Consider the following 21,223-nt stretch of genomic DNA (forward strand, 5'->3'; position numbering starts at 1 on the left):
CTATTGTACTGGTGGGAGAATTCAACAAGATTCAACATTTTCTTGATTCTTAATTCATATAACACATAGACAATAGTTAATCTCTTAGATCGGGGATAGCTGCTAAATCATGTGGATGTATTTCGACTTCATCTGATAAAACGCATATCTTCTGTGTTTTGATGTTTCAAACGAAATTTTTTGATACATTTCTTTTGATTACAAGCTTTTAAACTTCCTAAAGTGGCGATGCTTGAATGAGTTGTTCATCGAGTCGATATGATTGCTCTCCAGGAAAGAACACTTCCCGGAGGCAAGGGCAAGACATGGAAGAACATCTAACAGAAGGGTGGGAACTAGACTTCCTAATCGAAGAACAGCTGGACCGGTTCTATGACTGCAACAACCGCGCAATGAACCCGACCCGGCTCGGCGATGTGGCCAAAATGCTGGTGCCCGATTCGACTCCACCCCTCGAGCTGGCCTCCGTGGGCTGGTTCGGCGATTGGAGGCCCTCCATAATCTTGGGCCTCCTTCTTGGGCTGGTGCACTCCTCGCTGCCGGTGTCCGACCCGGGTCAGATCGAACGGAACTTGACACAGTTCATCCGCGAGGTCAGGATCGAGGAGGCGATCGTCGATGGGGAAATGGCTGAGATTCAGGCCACGTGTGTGCTGCAGCTTCCGTTTGCTAGGCCAAGTAAGGGACCTGATGGTGTTTTCCCGTTGAGGGCAGTCTATTCTGAGTTCAAGAAAATCAAGCAGGTCATCAACAAGGCGCAACAGCTCAGGTCCAACCCCTTACTCCACATTTTCTGTTATTTTTTGGGTAAATTTTTGAATTTGTGAACTTCCGGTCAGTAATGTTTATAATGTTTTTTAGCCTTCAAGTTCGGGTTGTTTTATTAGTAAGGTCTTGAACCTACTTTCTGGTTTTGTACTGCTAGTAAATGTACAGTCAAATGCATTTGACTTTCTGATAATGTATGGTTTCAACTCACAATCCGTGAAAACTTGTGGGAATAAGGACATTGTGAATCAGAAGACCTAGTCTAAGAAACTCAGTTAATTTGAGAGTAGCTCAGAGTGCTAGAAAATGGCGAGGCAACGCGAAAATCCACTCGAACGACTGTCATATTCTTTTGCCACGATTAGATTGACCCGTAATATGCGGTTAATTAGTGATATTGCGACGGTCGACAGGTTCAGGACATTGGAGCTGGTGGTCCGGAAAATCCTGGACACAACTGATGCAGCAGCCTTCCTTGTCGCGTTCGAGAAGATACGGCATGAGCTTCACTGTTATGCAGCTGAACGAGAGCAGCGAAAGGGTCCCGTGACCGTGTCTACCAGGGGCTTGAGGTCCATTTCCGAGAGAGAGTGCGGGAGCCAGAGCCCACGCAGAAGTGTCAAGTCCATTGACAAAAGGCTGCTGAGGAACGCTCGGAGAGACTGCAAAGGAAGGTATCAAACCCATGAGGATGGCACGGCTCTGGCTCGGTTCATTGAAGAGCTTCAGCGTGAACTGCAGGAGCATTGCACCCAAAGCAAGAAGATGTAGCATGAGAAAGATGAGGAGAATAGGATCAGGGAAGTGCTGGGTCATCTTGATTGCCGAGCTGATTCAAGATCATTGTAGGCGCTTGGTTGCGGATTCATGCCGCGCACTTTAGACGCATTGTTTCTTTTGAGGTGGCTCCAATCTAGTAAAGTCGGGTCAATCGGTGTTCTTTCGCTTATAGTTAGAATAATTGCGGTGGAACATAGGATTGCACTATAATACTCATTTTTCTCCTTTAGTTTTGAATAATTGATTTTCAATGTCTTTTTGTATTGATGTAGATCACCTGTCGAACCACATGAATCATCACGTTCTTTTACTTTCTATGCTTTTCGATTTCTCATGAATTGCCGCCTATTCATATTTGCACCTACAACTTAGTAGCTTGATTGCCCTAGCAGGTCCCTCGCGAAAAAAGGTAAAGAGAATCGGATATAAAGGGGGCTTAAAAGGTGAAAAGAACCATCAATGCTCTAAAGTGCTCATTGACTTTGAGGGAGCCCAAGATTGGAGAGATGTTCATAATCCTTCAATTATATCTTTTCAGTTTGCCATGCATCGATATTGCATCGTGCATGCAATACATTGTCATATCATTTTGCATCATGGGAAGGTTTTCTCGTATGCAACTTTGAATAAAGTAGATCGAGATCTGAGAAAATTTCCATGCTATAAGGATCGATCACATCGTTGCTCAATCCAACTTTTTTTCTCGGTCTTGGTGCGGGGTTGGATGAATTCCATGGGTAAAGCTCTCGAGCAAATCTTGAAATGGATTCAAATTCTACTGTCGATATAAGATATGTCGAGTTGTATAAAATTACTACCGTGGCTATTACAATACAAATGATGGCAATTACCTTTAAAACCGATTCAACTTTAGGATCAAATTGGTCAAGACAACTAAATGAAGGATTGGGCATTTCAATTGTCAAAACTGAGGTAAGAGTTGAGAACTTCCGAGGTGCCTACACGCTTTGGGTTTTTGATCGAGATTTGAAATGGGGTTCACTCAGGAGTTGATTTCATTTTAAATTGGTTAACGTGACTTTTAAACATTTTATCCATAACTATTGACGCTAGTCTAGTTCTATTTTCAAAAGCGTTACCGAAAGAGATTTCACTATAGTAAATCATCGATATCAATTAGATTTTAGTACAATAGAAAACGTAAGGTCCAACAGCATATATAATATACAAATAATAGTTGACAATAAATATAGATTTATTTAGATATGAGAAGATTTTGGTACGATATCGGAAATAATTGAGATTGAACTCGTGAATGGACATGGAATTTATCCTGAAAACACATCCGTTACTAATTATTAGCGTTGTTGTTATATATATTATTCATAATAGTAAATTAGGGGAAAAAGCCATCCAAGAAAATTGGATTGCAGCTTTGCTAAGTGGGCGGAGCCGAGAGAGAGAGGGAGAGAGAGAGAGAGAGAGAGAGAGAGGGAGTTGGAGCGAGGGGCCCATCGGGAAGAAGGAGGCCCAATTAAATGATCAGGCGATCCCATCGGTGCTTGCCAGTACCGCCCGCGTGCACATGAACAGTGATCCTGTCCGTCCTTTCATCGTGGGGCCCCCCACCTCCAATTATATGGCGCATGATCTCCTCTCCAGATTTTTTGTGCTCCTCTTCCCTGCCCCCTTTTTTTTTGGGGTTTCCTTCCTTTCCCTTTGTTGTTTCCCCAATTTGAATAACCCGCATGAGATCGACCCGATCACCTGCTGTCAATTCCCATAATGCATCGGTATGATCACGCCCGATTAAACATGAGTTATGATAAAGAATCAGTGCAAGATCGGTACTTTTCTCGACTTTTTGGTTAAGGAAATATGACTTGACTCAGCGGCATTTTCAGTTGACCCATATTATGATTTAAGAAATTTTGATTTCGATTTTTATAGAAGAGGAAAGTAGGACCCCTTGTAGAGGCTAAGGACGAGAGAGTGAAGTTGTTAGGATACGAATAGATAGAACTAAGATCTCAATTGATTCACTGATTAATCTTGATTTGATGATAGGTACATGGACTTTGGCCATGTTTACCTTTCATTGATGGGAACGATGAACCATTTTCGCAACATTTAGCCATTTACATTCATGAAAACTTTTTGATTAAAAAGGACAAATTAATTGCATAAGTTTTTTGGCATGTAATCAATGTTGTTCACCATGCTCTAATTGGCAATCAAAACTCTATGATCCAAATGCTCATGAAATTGGTTTAACACTGAACAGGAGACAAGACATAAAATTTCCTACATTCTCTATACAATGCATCCCTAATCAAATATTAACCATCATTATAATATAATGATATAATGAAGTGTTGTATAAACATTATTTTCAGATATTATATAATAATAGTTTTATAATATTAAGTATGGTAACTATTATAACTATTCAAAAGAAAAAATGTTTTGGCTAAGGTAATTACATCACCATCATTAATTTTATGTGTAATGCAATTATAAACCTGGAGTCAATAGTAACCTTCTTATATTTTCAGTACGATAACAAAAGAGAGACAAAATCCATATTTTACCTACATCTTCAAATTATAATCATGATAATATAATGAATAATAATAATTTATAAAATCATATTATAAATTTTCACAAAAAGTGAAATCAAATGCATGCAGTTGAATCCTTCAAAGCCTTGACAATATTACTAGATGTTTGAAAATGATTGAACGAAAAGTGGAATCACACGCATGTGATTGAATCCTTCAAATCCCCGAATATATTATCAGATGCTTAAAAATGATCGAAATAGTTGAATAGAATGACTGCTTTGGCGATAGCCTGATAATTTGCCAAGATGGGAATATTTTGTGTGGAATAAAAGCATCCGGTGAAGCTGAGAAATAAAGTAAGTACAACTACGCATTTCTACACTATAACATTCGGAGAAGCTATTCGATTGAAGATAAAGCGTGGTACAACATGGTCAGTCAATTTATCAGGATATTGTTTTAAGCATTCTAGGGACTTGAACTTTTTAAGTCCATAAGGAATATCTTGAAAAAAAAAATTGAAATAAATAGAGAAGGCGAAACAAAATTATAAGAAAAGAGACAAGTATTGTCATGCTAAACACACTATATCTTTCTTTAGCATTGAAAGTACCAAGGGAATTATTATTATTATTATTTTGTGATGGCTTCCTTCATTAATCCATAATTTACAGATTATATACAACTATGCATTACGCATACATCGCACGGGTATTATCATAGTATATTACATTTTATATTTCTCTCCACATTCCATCATACATAGTTTCTTATTACTAAAAGCTATTTCGAGTATGCTTATCACATATTCTAACATATTACTCGAATTTTCCAATATACTTGAAATTATATGCCATGGAAGAGAGAGATTAAATCCCTAAAGTCACACGACCACGTTGATGTAATATCACTATATCACTCTCCATTTTACTCGCTTTATAATAACCTGACCTGGGAATTTTGTAATTTGGAATGACCCGAATATGCTTGGTGACACCACATGCATTTTGGACACAAGAAACATGACGAATACATGGGATATCTTTTAGTGACTTATGGAGTGAATATCGTACGATTGAGTAGTCACACCGCTTGAATTGATATGTATAGATTTTGCGTATCACTAGGTTGACACGGGAGAGGGCACTACAACGTGGAATGCGAAAGTTGTCGGTGTGTGTATAGATGCATGTCATGTTTAGAGTTAGACATCCTGAGACTTTGTGTTCGTTTACGACTTTCCACTAATGTGAAAGGGTTTTCTCCAAACCCTTGGCGGGTACTACCCATGTAATTTTCCTCATAAAAGCCAAGGCACTGATATATTCTCTTTGCTAAATCAGGCCATTGCCTACGTCAAAATCAGGCGTGCAAGTCGTGGAATGTCTCGAATCAAATCGCGATTAGAGTGACATTACACAGTAGATACGAGCGTGCAATGGTAATGATAATAAGAATCCTATCTCGTCTTTCACTTTTGACATTTTGACATGTTGGAAAGACACCGCGGCATGATAAATGAAGCAAATTTTCGAGTCTTGGCATGCACCCGGAATTCTCAATTGTATACTCACGTGTTTGATTAACTCTGAGTTAGTGAAATAGTTCGGGGGTGATGATATCGATTTTTACCATTTTGCAGGTTGCACTTCAAATCCAAAGATCTCAGCTAAATCATACAAAAACTATTTTAGGTAAGAAAAATATAGGAGATGGACTTTTGAACATTAATAAATATACTAAATCTAAAGGAAGTCTTTTCTTTATAAAATATGCCATTGGCCATTAAATACATATGTAAAATAATATTGAGAGGAAAAATGGTTTTGTCGTTTGCCATATCAACTGGTGACCAAATAGATTAACGCCACGTGAAAGAATATATCAGGAATAGAAAATAAAATATGAGCATTGCAATCGATTTTAATATAATAGTATATAATGTGATTTAGAAAATATAGATAATTATTGAATATGGAACCAATTCTATAACATATAGCTTGAAATTACTCTAGTTTGGTCCAATAACACGTGTAGTAAAATACAAATATTAGAGTTAAATAAGAGAAAATATCATTAACATTCTCCACTTTTCATCACCGGCTGTGGTGGCTCCGTTGAATAGGTTTTAGTGATCATTTGCGAGAGAGGGGAGAGGTTCGAATTTCTTGCTACGAAAGGAGGTTGGCAAGAGTAGCTAGGTGTATTAAGAGTGATGCCGTGATGGTGGGTCTTGCGTTAGCGTCACTAGGGGGTTTACGGCGCGGCTATCGGCCGCAAGCTAGTTTCTCTTATCCACAAAAAAATGAAAAATAAAAAATTCCCCACTTTTCATCTATCTCTATTATCTAAAGTTACATGTCTGCACCTACCTCACAAAAGAATTTTGCATAATTTCATCTCCATTTTCCCTTCCCAAAATATCCATACCAATCTTCTCTTACCCAATGATGAACGCACCCTAATTTGCAAACATCCAAAAAAAAACACCAACCCCCCCACTTGAGTTCAGCCGCCATGACAGTGCCACCACGGCTGCTGGCGCCACGAAGGGCTACCATAGGGCTACTCGTCCTTGCCTCTCAATCTCCACCTCTTCTGTCTTTTTCGCACGTGCGTATCGTGGCCACGGGCCATTTTATGCCTAATGTCAGAAGTAGCAAAATGACTGAAATAAAGAAAGGCGTGCTTTAAATTATATATATAAAAAAAAAATTCATGCTAAGAATATTAGGGTCAGTCATAATATTAAGTTATGATGACCTACTACAAACGAGCTTTCAAATAATCAAGCGATCGAGAAAACTTTATTTGATTATTAATAACTTTGCAATCTGATGATTAAGTGCTGAAGTTAAATGAACTGAATTTCAAGCTGTTCATTATTTCAAATGTCGAAAATATTAATGAATGTTGTCCGATAATAGTTGAATTTCAGTGTTAAATAATTTCTTTTGATAAGTACGTAATTAATGAATATCATGGTAGGTTATAAGTTTTTCTAACGTAATAAGCAAATTTTTATTTTAATTTCAAATATCTATATACGAATGAAATAAGTAATTTTATCCTTACTTATGGAATTAAGTGACTTTTGGACTCACTACAATCATGTAAGTCAAAGCTAGTTAAAGCTATAAAACAACATAATTTCAACAAGTATTGAATGCATTGAATTTTTTATTTTTATTTTTATTTTGAGCACTTATTGGAGTTCTGAAAGCGGCCTCAGTATGCTCATTAAATACTATATAAATGCTAACGCCAGCCGAATTGGATCTTCTTCTTCAGGTTCGAGGAACGCCTTCGCCAGTGCTGACGCAGACTCTCTCTCTCTCCCTCTCTCTCTCTTTCCACTCACGCACGGAGAGCGAAACAGAGAGCGAAGAAGATGGGGGCAGCAGAGAACGGAGGAGACCCGAGATTGAAGGCCATCTCGGACGCCATAAGGGTCGTTCCTCACTTCCCGAAACCAGGTTTGAATTTCTCTCGCACCCGCGTCTTCGTCTTCGTCTTCGTCTGTGTTCTTCGAATTCTAACGGAGATCCCCTGCCGTTCCTCGCTCCCGCATCGCAGGCATAATGTTCCACGACATAACCACGCTGTTGCTCGATCACAAGGCCTTCAAAGACACGGTTGACTTGTTCGTGGAGCGTTACAGGGACATGGGCATCTCCATCGTAGCTGGTACTCGCTCTCTCGTGATTATTCAATTTTCATCTTTTTCAAGGCTCTGTTGTGACCTCTCCCGATTGTGGCGTTATGGCACTGTCCATATTCTATCACGAGATTATTAATAACGAAAGGCAAGTTGCGGCTTTTTAGTATTACCTTTCTTGTGGAAAAAAAAGTCGAAATGCGGTGCTCCTCTGAACATATGGAGGACCACTGCATAATATTTATTTTCTCTAAAAGCATGTCACATTGGAAAGCAATCGGTAGGTAAGGCGGGTTGTTATCCTCGTTTTGTTGAATTTCTTTTTTAAATATTTGCTTTTTTTTTTTTAAATTATGACCCCTTAAACTACGAGCTAATGAATTGCAGAGCAACTGGTTTCCTATTCTTTATCTACTGTTCCTTGGGTTTTTTAATTTTTTTATATACCCTTTACTGTCTTCTGAAGCATGAAAGCACTGTGGACGAGACATGGGCTGCCGAATGCTTTTCTTGATCAGATTTCCATTTTCGTTGTAAAAGAAAGAGGGAAAAAGAAAACAATTTTGGTTGCTAAATGTTCACAGATTTGGTCATGAACTGCCCTGCCAATCGTCTCATTGGAACATCCACACTCGACTGAGGGCTTGTGTAATATAAGACGACAATTCTGTTTTCTTTCTTTGCAATGAACAATATAGCATATTACTCTGCCAGCAAGTCTGAATGTTTTGAAGTTTGCATCCTGTTATAGATGCATCGAAAAGGATTATTAGCTTATAGGCATTCTTGGTAATCCTCAACAGCATCGTCTTCCACCATCTGCGTGTATTATATGACGATTATCGTATAGCATAACAGTTGTCTCGTCATTTCGATGTTTGCCATCCGTCACATTACATGGAGTTTCACTTTTAACTAGGTCAATTTGCCTTTCTCTGCTCTTCTAACCAAGTTTCAAGTGAAGAAATAAAGTGGAGTTTGCTGATTGAAGCTAAAGTAGTATCCCAGATTTGCATAGTAGACCAGGCGGAGGATTTGCTCAAGTTCACATAAATTGTTTATAAGTTATCTACTTTTGGCAAGAGCAGAAAGTTATTTCTTATATCACAGTCTTCAAAAATCAATACAATTTTTCCTGTTAAAGTGGATCGATTGGATACTGTTTCACTATGCTTAGTGGTTCCGGTAGTTCTAGCTGATTCTTGACAAGCAAAAACGCGTGCAAGTACATAATAACTGGCCAGTAACTGTCCATCAATCCATATAAGTGGTTTGCTTGCTTAATGCAACTGCTGTTGATCATCCTGGTTTCTTGGTCAGCTGTGAAATGAATCTGTTCAGCAAAAAGATTTCAGGAAGATCTGCCTTTCTTATTTTCTTCATATCAAGGGTCCCTTTATTTCTCTCATTTTGGGCGTGATGATCTTTCTTTTAACTACCCTGTACAAGTGTGCTACATCAGAGTTCTGTTTCTCTTTCTTACCATATCCGATGTCAAGTTATGTTTCAGGCATTGAAGCCAGGGGATTCATATTTGGGCCATCTATTGCTTTGGGTATTGGTGCCAAGTTTGTCCCTCTCCGGAAACCGGGGAAGCTGCCAGGTGAACTTTCGCCGAGTTCCTGTAATTACTAATATATTGATCTTTTTCCAAATAAGTGACGACGGTCTAGTTGGTGAATTGACTATTATCTTGTTAGGTAGAAATCTCGTGCTTGTTAACTCTGCTTTTGTGGTAATGTCAATACATCATGAGAAAGAATTCTGAGACAATCCAACAGGTTATAGGGTAAAATCAGTGAAGCAGTTAGAAATATGATAGGTATACTTCTGTTTAAGTGCTTGAAGCAATGTTTATTATCAAGTTGGTTGAAGCATCTGGTCCTTGTCATCTGCTTGCCATGAAGCAGACGACTTGGCACCTCCTGGGTTTTAGGATATTTGTGTTAGGAGCCCTGTGCTCCACACTGTCTTAAGAGTTGCTTGTAGTGGAACGGCCTTCTTCCTGCCTTCTTTTATTGGAGTTTCTAATAGTCTTGAATTGTAGCTACTTCTAGCTAGTCCTTAATACAGTACTAGCAGTAAAATTTCAATTGAAGCTTCCAATATTTGATTGAACCTTAGGAAAAATCATATCTGAACCATATGAACTCGAGTATGGCACTGATCAACTCGAGATGCATGTCGGAGCTGTTCAGCCGGGGGAACGTACCTTAATTATCGATGATTTGGTAGCCACTGGTGGGACACTTTCCGCTGCAATAAGACTTCTAGGTCAGTTGAACTCTCGGGTTCTCGCTTTCTCTCACCTTTGTCTTTGCCATAAAACTTCCAGTTTTCCAGTTTCTAGTTCCAATTTTCCCTTCTCTAAATGTGAATTCCATGACTAAGATACACACAATTGGTCCTGCTGACCAGAACGCTTTCAGGCTGAAGTGGTTGAGTGCGCTTGTGTTGTTGGTTCGCCTGTTGTCCAGGTAATCCTCAAATAAAGCAGTTTGGTAATTTCTTATCCATGGGTTCAATCTTGCTTGAATTCATTGATGTATTTTGCTTCTCGCATCATCCAGCTTTCATGCACGCATTTCCCTTGCCACTTATCCTTTTCTATCTACTGAAGGAAAAGGAATTGTATGATCATTCATGTTAACTATCTAACCATGCATATCTTCCCTAGCTCAACGTTGAAATGCACTTCTTCTCGATAGCAGGCTTTTTTTTGTCGTACTGGTGTTGTTTCAAGTATGCATTTTGTAATTTTGTATGAGATCAAGCTATAACTGCTTATCAGCTACGCTGTGCAGAAGTTTTGTTCAGGAGGTTTATGGGGTCTTCTGTCAGTTACGGTGTCTGCTCTGTTTATTGAACTGAAGTGTGTTTTAGCTCAGCTGTAGCGGATAAAGTAGTCACAAACAAGTGATAGCTTGAATTTGTTGGACTGATCAGCTAAGCTAACTCGCAGTCAATTTGACGTTTTTGCTGTGAACTCTTGTGCTATGATACACATGTGAGCGCAGAGTGCAATTCTGGAGATATGGACCTCTTGTCCATTCTTTGGTTCCATTTGGTTTCCATTGGTTGATTGCTTGTGTTGCAGGGAGAATGTGAGCTGAAGGAGAAGCCGCTGTTTGTTCTTGTGGAGCCCCACCATTGAAAGATCAATTTGACAGGTAACATCCTCTCATTTTAAGATATACTTTGTCATCCAGAACAACCTAAGATATTGCTAAATTTAATCAAGTGTATGGAATGGGATAATTTTCGTTTTGCCGAACCGATGAGATGACTTTTAACTACAAAGACCATTTTCTTTCTCAAATACCTCAGGATCAGGAAGTGAAGAGGATCCAGTTTGGGACTGATACATGGGGCTACACCTGATGAAGCATTTGTTCATTATTCTACACCGCTGGCTACTTCCTTCGACAAAGAACAGTCCAATGTCGAACCCTAAAGGCAAAAATAATGTCGCTGGCTCTGCATTGGCTTCCTTGTGTAGTAGGGGCATCTAGCCAGCGTCCTCATAATAGTATATAAGATGCTTTCTCAGCGCACATCGAATAAGTATTGGAGTAGGCCAATCCTTTCAATGATCAGAGGAGACCAAACTCTACCATGCTTTTAGCCGACTGCGTTGAAGAGCCAATGCCCCAATGTTAGATTGGCGTCGGATGACATTGTGACCTATTTGTGTGGAAAATTTCTTGTTCATACTTTGTACAAAAATCGGTCTGAATTTCCTCTTGTTTGTGTGCCTAAGCATACCCGGTTCGGGCTGTGAAATTCAAGCATCGTAGAGGGCGAAACTAGCCCGGCGTGGCCCCATTTGCCGCCATTCACTTCTATGGTTGAGTTTAGATTGAATTAGTACGTCCAGAATCTAGAACTTTTGTCTTTTGGTCAGGACAGAATCTGAAAACTTGAAAGTAAGAATTGACGCAGAGATTTCTCCATGCGACTGAGCTTCAACGATCTATGATGGGAATATGCATAAACAGAGTGTCCATGGCCCACGTTCCATCTCAAAGCTCAAAAATAAAACGGCCCAAGAAAACCGCCCATATGGATAACTCGTTACAAAATTCTGCGTTTTAAAGGGAAAAACAGGGAAAAAAAACAAAAAGAAGAGTCGGTCTATTTTACTTCTATTTCCCCCTAATCTTGGTTAATTTTTCTCCATATTTCGTTGTAGCCCACAAATTTCTTGCTAGAAATGAATCACTCTTGAAGCATGACGCAGGCATGTGTGATATTCTTTTTTTAACAAATGAGCTTGGTGATTCCAAAAGATTGATTCGTTAATCTCGACTATTGAATATTGAGTTTTTGATCAAAAGATTTCATCATTTCGTTGCTACAAAAGTGATTAAGAAGCCCGAATGAGTGCCAAATGAGATTAGCCTCAAGAGATCTTGCCAAAGTTATTTAATAAGAGATGTGACCAATTACTATGGTTAGGAATTCATATTTAATCGCATAAAAAAAAAGAACACATCATGCGGTTTCATAAAACATCACCGATATCATTGGGGGTAGGACCGATCAATGGGGAATGGTGATTATAAGCCTCTAACCAAGTGAATTAGCAGAACAAAACTTGTCTTTTTATCCTTTTTCCTATAAGTTAAAGGACAAATGCTTAAAAACAAAAAAGACTCCAAATTATATCCAACACAAAAATATCAACCTTTTTTATGTCACCAAAAGCCATAAACTCATAATTGTAACACAAATACCTCAATTTTTTTGTGTCACAAAAAATATTCAAATTTATACAAATATGATATATACAGTCTCTATTTTAGTTTCATCAAATATATTCAATTATATGATTTCTTTAAAACGAAAAAACTGAGATGTTTGTGTCACAACAAGTATATTACAAAAAAAAAAAAAAAAATCAGGATGTTTCAGTTGCGGCGGGCATAATTTGAATTTTTTTATATGGTACAATACTGAATTAAATAAGTTTTTTTTTTGTGAAATTACGAGTTCTCCCCCATATCCCGACAGGCGATCCACCTGCCGCGCCACGTCAAACCCCCACCCCAAAAAAAGGCATTCCCCTTGCGCCGACCACTCGCGCCCACGCGCCTCCCTCCCCCGTTTAAAAAACTCGCCCCCACTCCACGCCACCGCTCGCTATATAAAAACCCTCCCCCTCTCCTCCCGATCGGACCGCTCTCCTTCGTTCCCAAACCTCCTCCGCTCGAAAGCCGAATCCCATCCCCGAAAAGAATCCCTTCTTCTCTCCCAAAAACCCTAATTCGCGAATCCCCCCAAATCCGAGTCGCCTCCGTCTCCGGCCTCGATTCGGATCGAATCCGACTGGAACGGATAAAGAGGAACTGCGGCCGGCCGGCGCGGGCGATTCGCGCGAGATCGGAATCCGAGGCGGCGGCGCAATAATGTCTGCAGTAGTTTGCGGGAGCAAGCGATCGTTGTTCGACGACATACCTTCTCCCCCCTCGCCCCCGTCCTGCAAGAAGATCCGCCGCTTCTCCCCGTCGTCTTCCTCGTCTTCTCCGCCCCCGGCTTGGCCGGCGCCGGCGGTGGCCCACCTCGATCGGCTCCTCCAGCTTTTTCCCCACATGGAACCCCAGGTGGTGCCTCTCGCGGTCTTTCGTTATCTGCCTGTTCGCTGTAGAATCCGTATGGCATGAAAAATCGTATAAAACGACGTCCGGTGGACTCTGAAGCTAACTAGTGAGCGTTTTCTAGTTCGTTCTTTGGGGCAGTCTGTGATTGGCATTAGCGCGGGCAAGGGCGTAACTGCTGATTCTTTCCTTTTCTAATCGGAGTTCGATAGTCCTGTTTGGTTCTTTTGGCGAGCTGTAGGCGAACGATTCGCGTGTTTTTTGGATTCTGGACTGTCGCGGGCCTGCAGTGCCTTATAATCTTGATGGATTTCATTCTCAGATTCTCGAGAGAGCATTGGTAGAATGCGGGGACGATGTAGAGGCTGCCATTAGGAGGCTGCACGAGCTCTGTTTGGGTCCTGCTGCGGATAATGGAGGGTTTTCTGAAGAACCTGGTGTTAATGTTGACCAAGGTAGATGATTCTTCTTATGTGCCTTTTCAGTTCGTGCAAAGTTAAAACCTGTTTTTCCTAACTAGTTGACCGGCGTGGAAAAGGGAAACAGATGGATTCGACCGTCAGTTGCAATTATGTCCTTCTCCTAGGCAGGGATGTTTTGATCCTCATCAATTATAGTGAATATAACAGGGTTTATATGTTGAAATCTTCGTGGGGATTGATAATGGTTTTTGTTTTTATTGCACAGAGGATATGAATCAACATTCTCTTTATTTTAAGGGCTGGAATTTCATGTAACTTATTCAGATGGAATTCTTGCCGGGATTTATTCTTCATATGTTACCTTGATCAGTCCAATGACGTTGAAGTTCCATTGACAGGTGATAGAGATGATGCTGATGTACCTTGTGAGCCATCAACCAACCTTCCCGTTGATGGTGCAGGGTGGGTGGATGTATTTGTGAAAGAAATGATGAGCGCCACAAGTTTAGATGATGCCAGAGCACGTGCCACAAGAGTGCTCGAGTTTTTTGAACAGTCTGTCAGTGGACAAGCTGGGGCTGAGGCTGTTAAAAGTGTCCAGAAGGTACTTGTCAATTCGTATATGGTTTTTGACATGCTGTGCTTTAGTGTATGTTGTTATGTCATGGTGTTTCCTTAGACTATCTGAGGTTACTTTAATCAGCTTATGAAGCTACATCTGTAATGTTTATCTTGGTAATCGCCAGCAGTTTTGTCTTAGTCACTACCCATTGACAATTGGGCTTGTGAGGCTCCTGACATGATTGTTTAGTTTGGCGTTTGTTTTGTCTACCTCCTAGAAATATCTCTTAGGATGAGAAACACTCATGTGGTATGCCCTTGCCATCCTCTCAAAGCTGAAATGCATCAGATGTCAGAAAATTTGGCTTGTCTTTCTGTACAAAGTCTTGATTCAATTACTGTTCAAATAAAAGAACAATTAGTGTTTAGTCTCTTCAACTGTAACTTTTTTCATGTCTGTAAATGAAAACCATCAAACGTCCCTTGCACTGATTAGGGCCGGGAGATGTGACGAAAAAAACACAGTAATGTCTGTTCTTCTGCATTGATCGGTCTAGTAGTTGTGGTAAGTATATCCCTTATTAAGTAATCATGTGGAACTTTAAAATTGGCATGTGATTCTGTTCATTTCTCAGGAACATATGATGCTGAAGGAGCAAATGGAGGCAGTCCTTCGGGAGAACGCAATTCTCAAACGTGCTGTGGCTATTCAACATGAACGTCAAAAGGAACACGAGGAGAAGAATCGTGAGCTGCAGCACCTGAAGCAGTTAGTATCTCAGTATCAAGAACAGTTAAGAGTACTTGAGGTCTGTCGCCTGAACTTCTCTACTAGATGTTTACTAGGTATCGCTTGGCTTATTTTAGCATAAGGTGAGAATGTTCACACGTGTTTGCTGTCTTGCCAGGTCAACAACTATGCCTTGTCGATGCATTTGAGACAGGCCCAGCAAAGCAACTCTTTCCATGGGAGTTATCCTCCCGATGTCTTCTGATTTTGGATCATTCTCCTGGAACGGTTCAAACCAAGTAGATGTTTCGTCCTTGGCGACGATGTTCCTTTATACATATTAAAGAGCAACTCGAAGTTGACAGTGGTCTTTCTATCTATGAAAATAGATGAAAGGAGAACAGTGCCGGCAGGAGTTCTGCGGAGCCCGTCCTGCATATTTTCCCCTTTCCGTTCTTACTAGTCTTGCAGCATGCTTCATATCATCAGATGAGGTGTTGTATTGTAGGAAAGTTGAAGTTGGGTCGAAGATTTTTATCCAATAGGGTTCAATTTTGATGTTGGGGTTCATTTCTCTGATTCTGTTTGTTGTCTGAAATCTGCTTGTAATTTCCTTAAGTAATCAATGGAGTTATGTTTAACAATTTGCTCATTGCTCATTGAGGTGGAAGATCCAGTAAGTACTGTTTTCTCAACAGACCTTTGTATTGTGAGAGAACTCCCCGACTGATCAATGGAAAATTCCTTGTCATCCTTTCGCTTTTTTTCATGCCGACCGGTGCCGCAACAAGATCCTCGAATAAACACGGCATCCCGCATTTTTTGTCTTTTGAATGCAAATTACTCGAGTTATCCAGAGAGATTCTAAGGATTTATTTGTTTTGTGGAAAAAAGTTTTGAAAAATATTTTTCTATAAATGATTGATTGTATTGTCAACAAAAATGGATGAAAATATTTTTATAATGTACGAAAATATTCAGATATAAAATATTGTCAATAAGGATTTATCTTCTATTAATTAATTATTTCAAATGTGATTATTTTTAGAAAAAATCGTTTCCAAACTATTTATTTTCAGCAAAATAAAGGCATCGTAAGAAGCTCATCATCTTCCTGATTTTTAGTAAATGGTTATAATTTATGATGCAAAGCCATCAATTACCCATTAGGTTAGAGAATTGAATTCGCGGCTGTGCTCTCTGTGAGTTTTGGTATATTGTTCCAGTTTCGGTTTGGACAGATGTATTTATTCTTCACTTTAGGCTTGATGTGACCTAACCCAATACGTACGACACGTTAATTAATCGATTGTCTATAATTCGTGTAAACGATAACATAATTCTTTAATGTGAAAATACAAAATAAAGGCTTTTGATCTTCGTGATTTTTCACTAAAAGGGATGAAGACATATTTTTATTCAAAATAGTACCATTGAAAGAATAATTATCGTAGAAACCGAAGAACCTAAGACATCTTATTTCTCTTCCTTAACCCACACTTTTCCTTAATGTATTTTATCATATAGAAAATAGAATACAATGTTCATTTCACTTGGGTTGAGAGAGGACCGGATTCTATTTATACATGCTATAAATATGTGCTTTTTATCAAAACACATTCTACCTTCATACCTTTTTATAATAACTACAACTTTCTCTTAAGGATTACACCTTTTTCATTTCATGAGATTTACAATTCTCATAGTCAATATGTTTTTGCACTTAAATATTTATTAAACTATTAATTAATAATATCATGTGAGCCATAATAATTCTTACAAGTCACTCCAGAGGAGGTGTAGACGTGCAAAAATTCTTTGCATCGTCTTCGCCTCTTCCATTGTACCATTCGGTCAAACTTCAGAAGGCATTGGTCAACCATTTCTAAATTTGTAATTCGAGGGTTTGACCTGAGACGTCCTCCCAAAAGAAAATGCAAAGTTTTGATTACATCGTGTTTGATATTGGCTAATAGTTGGGGTCTAGTTTGGTCAACTTGAGATCAACTAATAATTTTTTTGTTTCATTTTTTGTATTCCTTGAATAGACAATCCCGCTATTTGAAATTAATGGTGCATTTGGTAATATTTTTTGAAAATTGTTCAGGAACATTAGAAAAACACCTAACTTAGGAACCGAATAAAAATGAATAAAAACACGTTTGGTAAATTTATATTCTTTTTTGTTTCTTTTAATTTTTTAATATTGGTCCTCAATTTTTAGGATTGAGGACCTAGCCCAACCATGGCAAGGCTCGGCCCATTTTGGATTTATAGAGCTTGCCCGGCCAAAGGAGGCCAAGCCTCGCTAGTTTGCAATGTCAATTTGAGACCAACTAATAATTTTTTTGTTTTATTTTTTGTATTCCTTGAATAGACAATCTTGCTATTTGAAATTAAATATCTATCAACAATGTGGCATTCATCAACTAGACTATAAATACCAGTGTATATCCAACATAAATATAAGATAACATAATAATATAAATTTTGCAACTTGCTAAAAATAACAAAGCATAAAAACAACATGGAGATAAAGTGTTTCCATCACTAGGCCATGCTATAATTCCTTCCGCTTTTGATTTATCTTTGAATCATTTTTCAATTTGGGAAATGGGATGAGATGGGAAATTTAAGAGAAGAGGCAAGAGCTGAGACGAGGGGAGAGTAGCGTTCCGAGGGGCAAACGGCGAGCTGCAAGCTACAAGGTGAGGGGCGAGCAACAAGCAGGAAGTGAGGTGGGTGAGCATTGCTTACGAAAATGGTTTATAAATTTATAATTAGGACTTTGTTCTTTGTGATATACTTGCCAAAGATTAAAAAAAGAAAAAGAAAAAAAAAAGAGGACAAAAAAGAAAGAAGATAATAGAATAGAATGTTGGAGGAAGACGACTCAATAACGCTGTTAACATCAAGTTAGGATTATAAACTCTAGAATATACAAAATAATATTATATATGTAACATACTAAATATGTATATTTATATATAATATATAATATATGATATCTATAGGGCTGGTCTGAGTCGGACCAAGGACCAACCAGTTCTTTTGGGAACTGGATCGGGATTGACAGGATTGGACCGATCCAGGAGGATTGATCAATGACCGATGCTCGCCCCTAGCTAATAGCAAAAATGAAGACGTATCTTCCTTTGAACCAAATCCAAACCGATTACAATTTGTACTCACCTAAAATCACCCATTGGGCCTCCGATTCATTCCCAACCTGGGCCTAGAACGCAGCCCGTTTGGGGCCCATCTAACTGAAACCAACTCCAGAGGAACAACTCCCCAACGATCAAATGTCAAAACTCCCGCTCGATCTAGTTAACCTCTCGATCGCCATTCCTCTCTCCGGAAATCACCCCGGCCTTAGAGAGTCTCCAAGATTCTCCGTCGCGATCGTTCGCGTTCGCGTTCGCGTTCGTCCCCCGTCGTCCGTCTCCCGTCGTCCGTCCCTCGGTTTCCTTCAAGCTGCGCGAGCGAAGAAGATGGTGTTGGCGCAGTTGGGCGGGACCATCGCCCGCGACGAGAAGGTCCTGAGAGAGTGCCGCAACGGGATCAACCGCGCCTTCCTCAGCGCCGACATCCGGTTCCAGCTCGTCCGCGACATGCAAAGCAACATCAAGCGCATCGTCAGCGTTGACGATCTTGCTGCCGCCGGGCACAACAAGCGCAGGATCATCCACAGCAGGTATGTGTTTTTCCTTTTTGATTTTCTTTTTTGGGAATTCAGTCTCTCTCTCTCTCTTTTTCTTTTCTTTTTTGGGAATTCAGTGTCTCTCTCTTTTTCCTTTTCTTGTTTGGGGCTTGAGGTATCCGTGCATTGGCATGGGCTTTGATGAATTTTTGCTGAATAAATTGCATATAATTTGATGAAGTTTATATAGAAGATTGTCCTGGATTGAATTCGAAAAATATTCAACCCCGATGCGTAGGAAGGTGCTTCATGATATGAGTTATTGGTATGCCTATGTTGACAGTAAGCTGTGAGCTCAGTGTTATTATAGAATTCGAGGTGTTCCACTGTGTGTATCAGCAATTGCGATTAAGTTTTCTTTGATAAAAGTTGGATGATTGGAATTTGTCGATCTTGAGGATGTTTTAGATTCAGGACTCCAATTTGATAGGCTCTCATTCTGAAAAGGTGCCTTGATATGAAGCTTTGATTAGGAAACGCCCTATTTTCCTTCCTAGATATGTAGTTAATTTTGATTTGCTCTATGGAGATCAAATATAATGTGTTCCTTTGAGTGGCATCGCGTGTGGAAGAATTTTTGTTCATTAGACATTACTGCAACTGTAAATGCTAGTTCTTATTTTTAGTATTGATATGATCTTTGTTTTCAGCATAGCTCTATTCCAAATGCTTTTTTTTGTGTTTTGGGGATGGGTGGAATAACCCGGAGATATGTATAGTTTGGTGTTTGAAAATTGCTGTTGAAGGTGTGGAGACATTTAAAAAGGAAAATTGTGATCTTATAATTGTTGACACAAGTGTGCATCACAAGCAGGATGCTGCTCTTTTTGAAGAAATGCGTCAAGTTTCTGAAGCAACGGTTGCATATGATCCTTTTGCACATATACAATTGGATCTCTGCTTCTTTAAAACTTTAATATGTTGCATGATATGCTGCAGAAACCAGATCTCATTGTATTCGTTATGGACAGTAGCATTGGTCAATCTGCATTTGATCAAGCAAAGGCATTCAAGCAAAGTGTTCCTGTTGGGGCTGTTATTGTGACTAAGATGGATGGTCATGCAAAGGGAGGTGGTGCTCTTAGTGCGTAAGTGTTATTTTAGTTAAGTCAGAGACATACCATTTCATTACCCATAATTTCCCTCTTCACAGTCGCCATCATTTAAGTGGTTTGCTAGTATTTCAGTGGGGTAATAGAGTGGATTATTGTGCAAAAGGTTTGCAAACGGTTGCAATATGAGTCCCTAGAGTAGATTGCTGCTAGCGTGCAGTTGCATATATATGTTGTGTGTCTCTGTGTGTGTTTATTTAAATGGCAGCAGTTATGATCGTATTCTTAAGTGTAGCTGAGCAATGAATATCACAGGTTATATTTTTTCGTTGGATTCTAATCGTTAGATCTTCATACTTTATGGGTTATGTTAATATATGTCAGTTTAGGTGAAAGATCACATAATGAAACATTTACACTTTAGTAATTGAAAGTGATTATTATTTTTATGGGACTGATGGTGAAATACTCTACAGAAAAAAAAAAAAAAGAAGAAAAATTAGGTAGGAATCCAGCATGGTTAAGTTTTACCGGTTGAAGATTACTTAGGCTTATGATACTTTCATAACATTTGGTGTGAGTTTATTTGTTTTCATGTGCAGCGTTGCCGCAACGAAAAGTCCTGTGATCTTTATAGGTACTGGAGAACATATGGATGAGTTTGAAGTGTTTGATGTTAAGCCTTTCGTTAGCCGGCTATTGGGTAGGTAATTTCATTTGGGTTCTGCTTTTCAATGTGTCTTAATGATATGTATGAGGGTGAGTTGCATTATTTAGTGGTTTAATATTTTGGTGAAAACTATTTTCCACATAGGTATGGACGATTGGTCTGGGTTAATGGACAAAATTCACAAAGTGGTGCCTAAAGATCAACAGCCTGAGTATCTACAAAAGCTTTCTGAAGGGAATTCTACATCGAGAATCATGTATGAACAGTTTCAGAACGTTCTTAAAATGGGTCCAATTGGCCAGGTTTCTATTTCTTCCATCATTGGATATGATGCTCTACCTTATCATTGCATGCTTTTATTTTGAGATTCATTCAAAGAGAATACTCAAGCATGATTGAGAATGGACAAGCATGTGCCATGGTTTGGTCTCTTGAATCAAGGTATTTTCCATGCTACTGGGGTTCAATTCAGAATTGATGCTAAAGGGTCAAGAGAAAGCAAGTCATACTGTAATATATAAATTAGGTGTTTATTATTTTGGCTTGGGACTGCAGTGAAGGTTTTAAATTTAAATCCTTGCCTCTGAGCCTGATTAAACAAAGTTCAATTTGTTCCAGAGCTAGACAGTTCAAATCCAAAGATCATGAATGAGTCTAGAATCATGCAGATAGCAAGGGATTCGGGTTGCCTCGACAGAGAAGTCATGGAAATGTTGGAAGAATATAAGAGGCTAGCCAAGAGTCTGAGAAAAATGAG

The 21,223-nt window shown here is 39.2% G+C and overlaps 4 protein-coding genes across 4 annotated transcripts; all 4 read left to right on the forward strand.

Moving 5' to 3' along the window:
- The first annotated feature begins 305 nt into the window (after positions 1-305).
- Positions 306-1,539, forward strand: LOC104452214. The gene is made up of 2 exons (XM_010066717.2): positions 306-769; positions 1,182-1,539. The coding sequence occupies exons 1-2, from the start codon at positions 306-308 to the stop codon at positions 1,537-1,539; spliced, it is 822 nt and encodes a 273-aa protein (XP_010065019.2).
- A 5,798-nt stretch (positions 1,540-7,337) lies between these two features.
- LOC104450571 (adenine phosphoribosyltransferase 5) lies at positions 7,338-11,570 on the forward strand. Its single transcript, XM_010065175.2, has 7 exons — positions 7,338-7,549; positions 7,650-7,760; positions 9,242-9,334; positions 9,856-10,005; positions 10,150-10,208; positions 10,829-10,901; positions 11,059-11,570. The coding sequence occupies exons 1-6, from the start codon at positions 7,465-7,467 to the stop codon at positions 10,883-10,885; spliced, it is 555 nt and encodes a 184-aa protein (XP_010063477.2). The 5' UTR covers positions 7,338-7,464; the 3' UTR covers positions 10,886-10,901; positions 11,059-11,570.
- Positions 11,571-12,886: 1,316 nt separating this feature from the next.
- On the forward strand, positions 12,887-15,693 carry LOC104450573 (hypothetical protein). The gene is made up of 5 exons (XM_010065176.3): positions 12,887-13,334; positions 13,651-13,783; positions 14,149-14,354; positions 14,947-15,120; positions 15,220-15,693. Exons 1-5 carry the CDS (start codon positions 13,140-13,142, stop codon positions 15,304-15,306), a joined length of 795 nt encoding a protein of 264 aa, XP_010063478.2. The 5' UTR covers positions 12,887-13,139; the 3' UTR covers positions 15,307-15,693.
- Positions 15,694-18,346: 2,653 nt separating this feature from the next.
- LOC104452215 (signal recognition particle 54 kDa protein 2-like) lies at positions 18,347-21,050 on the forward strand. Its single transcript, XM_039314658.1, has 6 exons — positions 18,347-18,738; positions 18,926-19,026; positions 19,464-19,603; positions 19,684-19,832; positions 20,399-20,499; positions 20,611-21,050. The coding sequence occupies exons 1-6, from the start codon at positions 18,347-18,349 to the stop codon at positions 20,829-20,831; spliced, it is 1,104 nt and encodes a 367-aa protein (XP_039170592.1). The 3' UTR covers positions 20,832-21,050.
- Positions 21,051-21,223: the final 173 nt, after the last annotated feature.

The sequence above is a fragment of the Eucalyptus grandis genome, chromosome 6, assembly GCF_016545825.1.
Source record: "Eucalyptus grandis isolate ANBG69807.140 chromosome 6, ASM1654582v1, whole genome shotgun sequence".
In the NCBI taxonomy this organism is placed as follows: domain Eukaryota; kingdom Viridiplantae; phylum Streptophyta; class Magnoliopsida; order Myrtales; family Myrtaceae; genus Eucalyptus; species Eucalyptus grandis.